This window comes from Argentina silus (genome assembly GCF_951799395.1).
Source record: "Argentina silus genome assembly, chromosome: 11".
Lineage (NCBI taxonomy): Eukaryota > Metazoa > Chordata > Actinopteri > Argentiniformes > Argentinidae > Argentina > Argentina silus.
This window is the reverse complement of record NC_139665.1, coordinates 14976835-14987134: the sequence shown is the minus strand read 5'-3', so window position 1 is coordinate 14987134 and position 10300 is coordinate 14976835. Positions and strand designations below refer to the sequence as shown.

At 44.3% G+C, this 10300-nt stretch overlaps 2 protein-coding genes across 4 annotated transcripts; one reads left to right on the top strand and one right to left on the bottom strand.

The window, feature by feature from the left end:
- Positions 1-154: 154 nt before the first annotated feature.
- ngly1 (N-glycanase 1) lies at positions 155-7158 on the bottom strand. Of its 3 annotated transcripts, none has more exons than XM_083680245.1 (13): positions 6982-7158; positions 6368-6482; positions 5865-6119; positions 5479-5641; positions 4598-4817; positions 4369-4490; positions 3839-3984; positions 3388-3498; positions 2768-2944; positions 2250-2435; positions 1782-1959; positions 1128-1326; positions 155-526 (listed from the first exon to the last, which is right to left on the bottom strand). In XM_083680245.1, the coding sequence occupies exons 1-12, from the start codon at positions 7080-7082 to the stop codon at positions 1151-1153; spliced, it is 1950 nt and encodes a 649-aa protein (XP_083536371.1). In that variant the 5' UTR covers positions 7083-7158; the 3' UTR covers positions 155-526; positions 1128-1150. The 3 variants fall into 3 exon arrangements, with proteins under 3 accessions (XP_083536371.1, XP_083536372.1, XP_083536370.1); XM_083680246.1 differs by having other exon boundaries at positions 1136-1326; XM_083680244.1 differs by having other exon boundaries at positions 155-1326.
- Positions 7159-7444: 286 nt separating this feature from the next.
- Positions 7445-9992, top strand: oxsm (3-oxoacyl-ACP synthase, mitochondrial). Its single transcript, XM_083680843.1, has 3 exons — positions 7445-7504; positions 7723-8733; positions 8911-9992. Exons 2-3 carry the CDS (start codon positions 7745-7747, stop codon positions 9311-9313), a joined length of 1392 nt encoding a protein of 463 aa, XP_083536969.1. The 5' UTR covers positions 7445-7504; positions 7723-7744; the 3' UTR covers positions 9314-9992.
- Positions 9993-10300: the final 308 nt, after the last annotated feature.

The following is a 10300-nucleotide window of genomic DNA, read 5'->3' as shown; positions in this document are numbered from 1 at the left end:
AAATCGATGGTCCACGCCGTACTTGCAGTTTGTAACCGACAGGGAGTGGTAGAAATACACGCACCGCAATAAAAAACATTTCATGTAAATGGACCATGGAAGACATTGCATCTGAAATACATTATTAAGAAACTATAAGACAAGACAAACAGACTAGTAGTAGAAAAATACGTTTATTATACAGATTGCACAGCTGTTGGAAGTGAACATCAACCCCCTTTTTCCATCTTGATTGAAATGGCCATTTTGAGTTTGTTGTACAATTTATAGTTGTTTTCATCATGCACCACCACTCTCCATGGAACAATCCAAAAGACGATACAAACAGTAAAAGTAGGCCTAGTCAAGAGTCACACGGCATTCTGATGCCAATTTAAACATTGATATGTACACACAGTCTTCTTCAAAAGACAATCACTTAAATTGACATGTTGAGAAAAAAATCCTTATCAAGTAAAATAATAACATTTGTGTGTATAGGACCCAGAGCCTCTATGTAGCAGGGGCTGCAGACAACACCCATCCCCTTTGGAGAGAGAGAGAGAAAGAGAGATAACCTAGAGGTTTGTTACTTTAGTTTCAGGTCTGGATCGTGCATCTTGTCATTGCTGCCAATAAATATCCAAGCAGCATCAGCGTTAAGTCACATAGATCCAATGGTTTCACGTGTTCTTATCATAGGTCAATTATGGACCTAAATCCGACGTGACACTTCATATCCTGAGATGGAATGTCGCTGTATTGGCTTGCGACTTTATTCAACATAAGTGCCCTTACCTGTTACCCTTAGCACTTAACGCCACGTTTGGAGTTTTCCACTGTGGCTTTGTGTAATGACGGGTACAGAGATAATGTGTATGGATATAAAAACAGTCCTTTGGATATATGGTGGGGGCCGGAGAAAATCTCAGATGATGGAGAGCATGTGGATATTTTCAAAGCTAGGATGAATGAGGATAAGTGAAGCCGAAACATGTAAGGGCACTCATGTTGAATGGTGAATTGCTCCGGCAAGCCAATACCACGACACTCCATCTCATTAAATGTCTTCGGGAGTTATTATGGACCCACAAGCTCAAAGACAACATCTGTGACACAGCACTGTTTCATAGTGTAACCATACATACTCGCTAACCATAAAAGCCAGTCATCAAGCTTCCTCTAGCTCTATGAGGATTTCAAACGAGGATTCCTCAGGCTCCTTCAAACTCCGTCGGAACAGCTGGGAGTGTTGCCATGACGACTCCCCTTCCCCTCCGCTGAGCTCGGCTTCCACGACCAGTTCTGAGGATCCAGAAAGACTCGGAGCCGCGTGCATCTCGCCGTCTGTGCGTTTCGAACACGTGAGGGGACATCAAAATGATTAGTTATGCAAGACAAAGACATCACCCTCATTTAAAAAAAATAAAATAAAATGTTTTCAAGTACACAGTATCCCAGTGCATCAAAAAGGTACATTCTAATCCATTGGGATCCCTTCATTCATCAAACCATAGACATATTCTATGCATCAAACAATCACACTGTTAAAAAAGTCAGCATCAACTCATTGTTCTGTTTTTAATCTGACAATCAAACACTGGCTACCATTTGCTGAACTCCATTGTGTTCAGCCATTCTATTGAGAATCATTTCATAACTGCTCTTCAGAGCTGCAGAATGTTATGTCATTCCTCTGGCCAATTGCATTCTAATATATTGTCTTACATCCTCTAAGAACTCAATGGTATTATGTCACAGCTGAAACCTCTCTCACTGCTCTCTTCATCACACTTTAATACCTCCTGAGAACTCTGTAGTGTTCTGGCCAGACAGCAAGCTCCAGCAAACGATTCCAGAGTGAAAGGTTTGGCTGCAGGATCTGACCGAAGCAGTCTTGATCTTCATCCCCACGGGAGCACAGTCAAACTTCCAGCTGATTCTTCCAGAGGGGGAGCCTTCTGTTCGAGCTATGTAGACCTAAGCACAGATAAAAACACATTTTACTGAGAGTGTTAGGGCTAGCTTTGAAACATGGTCAAAAGACACAAAGTATACAGCACTCACAAATCCTGTTACGGCAGAGTAAGGAGTGACATCAGCAAAACGTCATGACCTTGACTCATTAACACAAAGACTGACCAATACAAAATCAGACAAGCAACATGTAATTCCATATGGCAATATCAGAACTTGAAATTACTTGAACTGCATTCAACTGATAAGATTAGTGTACATTGTATTTATGACATAGATACAAAAAAACGAACCATCTGCCAATCACTCTCCTCCTTCCTGAAGACTGCCTCTTTCCTCCACACAGCCTTATCCCAGCCCTGTATGTCCTCATTGCCGTTAGAAACCCTGCAGTACTGGTCTTGTGTTGCACTGTACCGGAGGTGGAATAGCCTCCCACTCTTCTCTATCTCAGTGGGGACGAACACAAACTCTGCAACCTTAAAGAGGGGGGGGAGAGGGAGAGAGGGAGAGAGAGAGAGAGAGAGAGAGAGAGAGAGAGAGAGAGAGAGAGAGAGAGAGAGAGAGAGAGAGAGAGAGAACTGAAGTGAAGGAGATGATGGTGTGCTGGGTCAAAGAATCATGGCAGAATTGTTTTATATTAAGTATTTTCTTTCAACGCAGGTGGGGGGTATGCTCTGTGGTTATCTTCTCAAGACAGCTCTGTGACAGAGCTGGTAAAAGGGGGCAGAATAAACAGCAATGTAACCACAGTTATACATGCAGGGAAATAACAGATCAGATCATTTACTGACACATGGGCACATCTCACCTGTGGGGAGGTCCCTGTTCCAGTCTCTCCCCGGGCAGCCCTCCAAGCCAGGTCCCCTGAGATGCGGCCCCCCAGCTCGCCTGGTTTGGGCGTCTTTGGGGATATAAACTCCACCAGCTCCACAAGCAGCCTCTCCAACAACTCCTTCTTCCTCTCTGGGCTGTGGGCTTGCTGCCTCTAGAGTCAAACAGAGAACAGCAAGGGTGAGAAGAGAAGGCACTGTATAGTATATCTCCTCTATTCATCCTAATTCACAGGGTTCTCCCCAGGATTTTTGAAGAAGGTGGCACTGGATTGCATTATCAAAATCGTCTTGCACTTCTTCATGTCAAAATGCGGCAAAAATACTGCCAAAACGCTGAATTAACTGGAGGAACATAACAACACTTTCAATTTCGTTTTCACTTTTTTAACCATGACGTCATTGGTGATCAAAGATAGTTACTCATTTTCGCTGGAATGTTTACATAGTGGCGGAGCCAAGTTAATAGGGTGGCACAGCACCACTCTTACATTCTTTGAGGAGAACCCTGAGTATATCTCCTACATTAACTATAACCTGCATAGAGATGAGTCAGGACAGATCTTGGACCTGTATCTGGAGGTAGAGGCGAACATACCACGGCATTGAGCCCGTTGATACTGTGTAGAAGCCAAGGCTCCTGGACCTCTGTCCGTCGTGACAGGACCTCCGGATGCTTACAGGAATACCTCCAGGTCACGTCGACCACCTACATCGTAACAGAACGAACAGTCACATAACACTGGCAGCTAAAGCAAACATCTCATCAACATGGTTTGGCAATGTGTGTATTGTTGATTCCAGAAAAGCATTCATGCGTGGAGAGACTAAGTGGATGCTTACTTTTGTGTCAAGCCACAAACGCCCATAGCGGTTATAGATTGTGTTTAACATGGCGCAACAATTTCAATGAGATAGGCAATCTACTCGCTCTCGAAAATACATGGACTTCGTTTTGTGTCTGAGATGGTGTGTGTGTGTGTGTGTGTGTGTGTGTGTGTGTGTGTGTATGTGTGTGTGTGTGTGTGTGTGTGTGTGTGGTGACTCACTTGGTCCTTTGAAAATGCTAGAACGTAGGCTAGTTTCTTCCCCCAGCCAATCTCGTACAGCAAGGGCTTGTCACAGGTATTCTCACAGGAGTCACAGTGAAGCCAGCGACGCTGGGAATGAGAGAAGACCTCTGTCCACACATGGTCTGGAACAGCACAGAGGGCAGAGAGAAAGTCAAGGACACATCCACACGCACTACTTATACAACATATTTATCGATCTAGTAGATGGGATAATATTGCATTACAGGATATAAGATAATAAGGAATAGGAATAACTTAGCAAAGAGTTAGGTGTATATTTGTTTAGGCACTTTGAGATTATTCTTGTGTAATGAAAAGCGCTTTATGAAATGTAATACATTATTATTATTACTGTCATTAATAAGTCGAACAGACATCACAGGTATTTGTGAGACATCAGTAAACATACAGTGGGAGGAGGTGACACCGTTTGTACACTCATGCTCTACAGAGAAACAAAGTCTTCTTGACAGACACAAACCGGTACCAAGGTTAACGGAGCATACCTGTGCTGTCCCAGATATACCTGGCCTCCAGGCCTAAGGCTCTGCAGCACAGGGTGAAACAGTTGGCCCACTCTCCACAGCGCCCTCTCCTGGTCTCCAACAGCTTCTCAGGGTTATTATATCTGCAGAAGAAAAGAAAATGGCATTGCAGAGTTGTGCATTTACACAAATGCATTCACAAACACACACACATACACCAAGGCAAAACTAGCACACTTGTACAACCCACCTAGGGAACCTGGTAGAAAGCTGGCAGACCTGGCAGTGGTGGCTCTCCACGCGTTGGGCTCCCCAGCGAAGGTCATCTGGAGACGGGGCGAGAGGCCCGGCTGACTGGGTCTGACCTCCACAACGACTGCAAGGGAGGCAGTTCACCCAGGTGAAGAACTCCCCTTTAAACCAGCGGAGTAGTTCCAGCACCACTAGGTCCTCTTCTCTCAGGTTGCACTCTAACAATAGCAAGACGCAAATGCTATCAACTAAACAAGGGAGTGTCACTCAACTCAAGTTCAAGGATGCGCAAAAATACAATCAACATATCAACCAATTAACTTTGCAGTATGCTCAGAAGAGCATCTACCCAACTCCAGTAGAACTGGTTTAGCAAGAATGGTTATGATAAATTGAGGAGTTAGAATGAGATTCCAAACACTGTCAGGACAGCAGAGTTACTACCTATCTTCGGCCGTAGACTAAAGATCTCTTAAGCTCCACCTGGGCTCCTCCTCCTCCTCAGACCCCTAACACCCTATTGTACATCACCTGAATGTAACTGTGACTGCTGATGACACTTGTTCTTCTCAAAGGTTTTATTTACGATGACTGATGTATAGTTGATTCACTTACTTAAACAAACATACTTATCCAAAGTCACTTTGGATAAAAGCATCTGCGATATGACTTGAATGTGAATTGTGGTCCTCTGTGGCTCAGTTGGTAGAGCATGGCGCTAACAACGCTTAGGTTGTGGGTTTGATTCCCGCTGGGACCATATATACTGAAATGTATGCTCTCACTGCAATGTAAGTCACTTTGGATAAAAGCGTCAGCTAAATGGCATATATTATATATTATTATATTGAATGTGATAAACAATTAAGTTAGATTTACCTGGGTCAGCCTGCTTGGACAGCTGCAGCTTCTCTCTGGCAGTGGAGAAGAACTGCTGGTGAGGTATACAGCTCAGGGCCTTCTGCTGTAGCTCCGGGTTCTCATACACCATCACATGCTGGAAGTTTGACTGGAGGGTCATAAGGAATCTCATACTGTTCTCCTGATGAATCGAGCAGAGAGAGAGGGAGAGGGAGAGGTGAATAATGTGTATGCAATCAATCAATCAAGTTTATTTGTATAGCACTTTTTACATCAAAATAATACGAAACAATAAATACAATAGAAACAATATGAGCTAACACCAAATCATAGACCCCCAGGAGTAAGCCTGCAGAAATAAATGTGGTTACGTAATGTTAGAAAACACAAGACTCGAGCTGTACCGAGAGCGGCGCTGGTTGAGGTGTTTGTGCAGATGGCAGGCTAGAGGCAGCAGGACCCCTGCCGGACATTGGGGCTGGGGTGTTGGGGCTGGGACGACCCCCACCGGATGTTGGTACCGGGGTGTTGGGTGTCACAGGAGACTGTGTGGGCTGTCCAGCACCCAGTCTCTGGTCCCTCTCTGCTGCAATGGACTCCCGGATTAGCCTCAGTTGATCTACCGAGGCAGACTTGGGAAACACCAGGTGAGTTTCAGCCTATGGGGAGATGAAATCAATTAATGCATCTATGAGACTTAGTGGAGTTACCTCTCGTCCAAGGTCAGAAGAACTCTAGATTATTTTCTGAAAGGCAAACGTTATTTTGGCATGTCTGATTGTTTCAAAGTTTTCAAATATGATGAACATGGGGACCATGTAAACAACCATATAACTCTATCCTGTTATTTGAATGACCGATTTCAATCACTGTTTTTAAAACAAGGATTATGACAACAGCACTGTACCTCCTCAAAGCCCATCTCGAAGAGGCATTCCACTGCACCTCTGACAGGCAGGAGTTTGGTTGAAAATGTTGGATTGCCAACACGAATCGATCTGTATTTGTCATCATTTGGATTCCTGCAAGAACAATACATTTTATAATAACTTGATCTGAAGATGAAGGTGATGCATTGGCTGTCACCAACTACAGCTTCTCGGTAGTTACATGTCTTGATAAAATACAAATGACTCTCATAGCAATCAGATTAGTTACAATGTATCTAATCCCGTCCCCTATACAGCTCGTCCTAGTGCACGATATTACAATGTATGACGTGGCGCGTACATTTGTATCTATTTAACATAGTATATTTTGCCATCATCTTTGCATTCTCAAATGGCATATAATTTAAGAAAATACTAGCTTGCTAGCCCAGTGATCACCCATGATCTCTCATCGTATGCAACATTGTATATCTATCGTTTATCTGACTGTTCTTCTTGCTAGGTCAGTGGTTTATTATATTTTGACAGTGGTTTTATAATGAAACCACTGTAAAACTGGTAACGTAAACTGTCAAGCTGACTTTCACTTTGCTGGCTATAGCCAGCTAACATTAGCATACTGTGACATTACCGAAGAATATTGTCTGCATAGGTGAGTAACAACTTAGCGACGTCTAAAAATACTTCATTCGAATTTTCACATAGTGTAGAGACTCCTTGCGATCCAGCCATGGCTTGTCATACGCTACAACCAAATATTTTTTTACTATTTCATCTACAATCTTATTTCTTATCCCGTGAATCGACGTCTTTCAGCAGACGATGACAAGTAAATAAGTGGATAGCCTCACTATAGCTGCCCTTACAAAGCCCGAACTAATTTCAACCGCTCATATAATTCACTATTGAAAATGTGTTAGTGATATCAATAAATGCACTTGTGTTAAAATGTATACAAAAACTAAATTATTTTGGTTGGGATATATTTGAATCTCGCCTTCTCTGTTGAATGTATGGGAACAGGCAATCGATGTCATCCCTTGTTGTCAAACTATGCTGCTACGGTGTGAGCGAGTCATTTGACTTTGCTGAAGATTTTAGAGGAAATCATCAATGATATAATTTGTAATTAATGAGCAATCCTAGCTTGTAAGGTAAGTTACTATTTGCTGATGCAGTTTGGTCACAGGGAGGTTTACCGTACAAATGTGGTCAAATCAAAACGTTCCGTAACTCGAACACTGTTGTCATGGGCAGTAGACAGTATAACTGTTTCAATAATATTTACAGTATTTTCATTATTGATTATGCAGATAACGGCTCTTTGCATCAAAGTGCTGCTAAACATGTTTTTTTCTTTTCTACCTCACAGGGTTGGCAGAGAGCAAAATACTATGCCAAGCATGTCTTTTTCATGTTTGACAAAGCTGTTGAAATCACAGCACATCAGAACACTTCTTAACAAGAGCACCTGTATTTGCTCATGCCCAAATTTGAGGCACTACGCCTCTGAAAAGTCCCAGAGGAGAGTAGCCATCACTGGAATAGGACTCGTCTCCCCAATTGGCACAGGGACTTCTCTACCCTGGGACAATTTGATCAAAGGCTCAAGTGGGATTGTTGCCCTTGACTCAGAGGAGTACAAGACTGTGCCCTGCAAAGTGGCAGCCATTGTACCCAGAGGAGATGGAGAAGGTCAGTTTAAGGAGGAGAGGTTTGCCACTCGGGGAGAGATCACCAGCATGTCACCAGCCACTGTGATGGCGCTAGGCGCCGCACAGCTGGCCCTGGACGACTCTGGGTGGTATCCCAGGACCCCAGAGGAGCAGCTGACTACAGGTGTGGCTGTGGGCATGGGTATGGTGTCACTGGATGAAATCGCTCGGATGTCCGCCATCTTTAAAGCCAAGGGCTACAGCAAAGTCAGCCCCTTCTTCGTACCACGCATCCTCGTCAACATGGCCGCAGGACACATCAGTATCAAGCACAAACTGAAGGGTCCCAACCACGCTGTGTCTACAGCCTGCACCACAGGGGCACATGCAGTCGGCGACGCCTCCAGGTTCATCGCCCATGGAGACGCGGTTGCTATGGTCGCCGGGGGTACAGAGGCATGTGTGGGTCCTCTGTCGATGGCTGGATTTGCCAGGGCACGCGCCCTGAGCACCAACTGGAATGACAACCCCAGGCTGGCGTCACGGCCCTTTCACCCGGAGAGAGCTGGCTTCGTGATGGGTGAGGGGGCTGCCGTGCTCCTGCTGGAGGAGTACGACCATGCCTTGGCGAGGGGGGCCAGGATCTACGCTGAGGTTCTGGGATACGGTCTCTCAGGGGATGCCAGCCACATCACTGCCCCCACTGCAGATGGAGATGGAGCGTTCAGGTATTTACTGCAACTCTGTTATGATCCTGTTGAGACACGGAGGTTCATCAACCTCACAATGAGAAAGAGGCAAAGTTATCTCAAATCAACGACCAGATATGACATTTTAAATGACACAATACACATATGGATACTGTATGCCCTGAAAATATAATGATTTTTCTATTGTTTTTCCAGGTGTATGTCTGCAGCCCTGCGCGATGCAGGTGTGGAACCCTCAGAGGTGACCTACGTGAATGCACACGCCACCTCCACACCGTTGGGAGACGCCGCAGAGAACGCTGCCATCAAGAGACTCTTCCAGCAGCATTCCCACTCCCTGGCCGTCTCCTCCACCAAGGGAGCTACGGGACATCTGCTCGGGGCAGCCGGTGCCCTCGAGGCAGTGTTCACAGCCTTGGCCTGCTACCATGGAACTCTGCCACCCACTCTCAACCTCGACCGGACTGAGCCAGAGTTTGACTTAAATTATGTGCCCTGCACGGCGCAGCGGTGGAAGACTGAGGGACGGCGTATTGCTCTCTCGAACTCTTTTGGATTTGGTGGCACTAATGCCTCACTATGTATAGCCGGTGTCTGAAAAGAGTCATTGCTGTTTTTGTATGAATAGAAAGACTATCAAAAGTTGCCCTTATACCTGTGTAGTAACACTGTAATTACATTAATAACAACAGCATTGTGTTATCACATGTTGCAATTTTCACAGTAATATAATTGAGCTTTTTTTGTATTAATCTATAATTAAACCACAGATATACATTTGCGTACATTTTGATGGTGAATTAGGCCTATGCCTTCCATCTTCTATCAGAAAGTAGGTTGGCCATAGGAGGGTTCACCTTCCCTCTCTACAAGGAGAAAACAGCATTGCCGTCTGTTTATTTATGAAGCCCTTTTACAAAAACTCACACATCACTCTACAATTCTACAATTATAGAACCACTTCACCCCATCACAAGAATGGTTGGTTCTTGAGGTCCTGCATGATCCACTGACCTTGGAAAAACAGCTTTTAGCTAGTATGGTCCTAAAAAGTGTAACAAACTCCAAGCGTACCGCTTTGGCATTTTAGGTCACTCTTAGGGCCTCTGGTTACAGAGGAGTGTTCATGTTTTGTATGAAATTGTGTCTTGTGTTTGTTTTTGTTTGTTTTGTTTATTTTTTTGTTTGTATCCTATGTATTTGTATCATTTGTATTGCAGGGCTCCCTTGAAAAAGAGACTTTGGTCTCAATGTGACTCCCTGTTAAAATAAAGGAAGAAAAAAAAAATAATAATTCAGTACGTCTGTCTGGCACCAGCAGGTGGTGCTGGCTCACAGGCATCCTACAATGTAATTGGGTGCTTCCCATTAGTCAATGTCCTCTCTTCCTCACTTCCTTATCAAAACATATTGGAGGAGAAAATCTAAGGTTCTACTCTTAGATATTCTCCTCCAATACTTTTTGAAAGGGAAGCGGGGAGAGAGGATGTGATAAATAGAGGAAAGACTATTGGGACCCAACCATGGATTCAGGTTCAGGGTTTTACAGGCAGTTGCTCCATGGTAATGAGCAGTTGGTCATAAA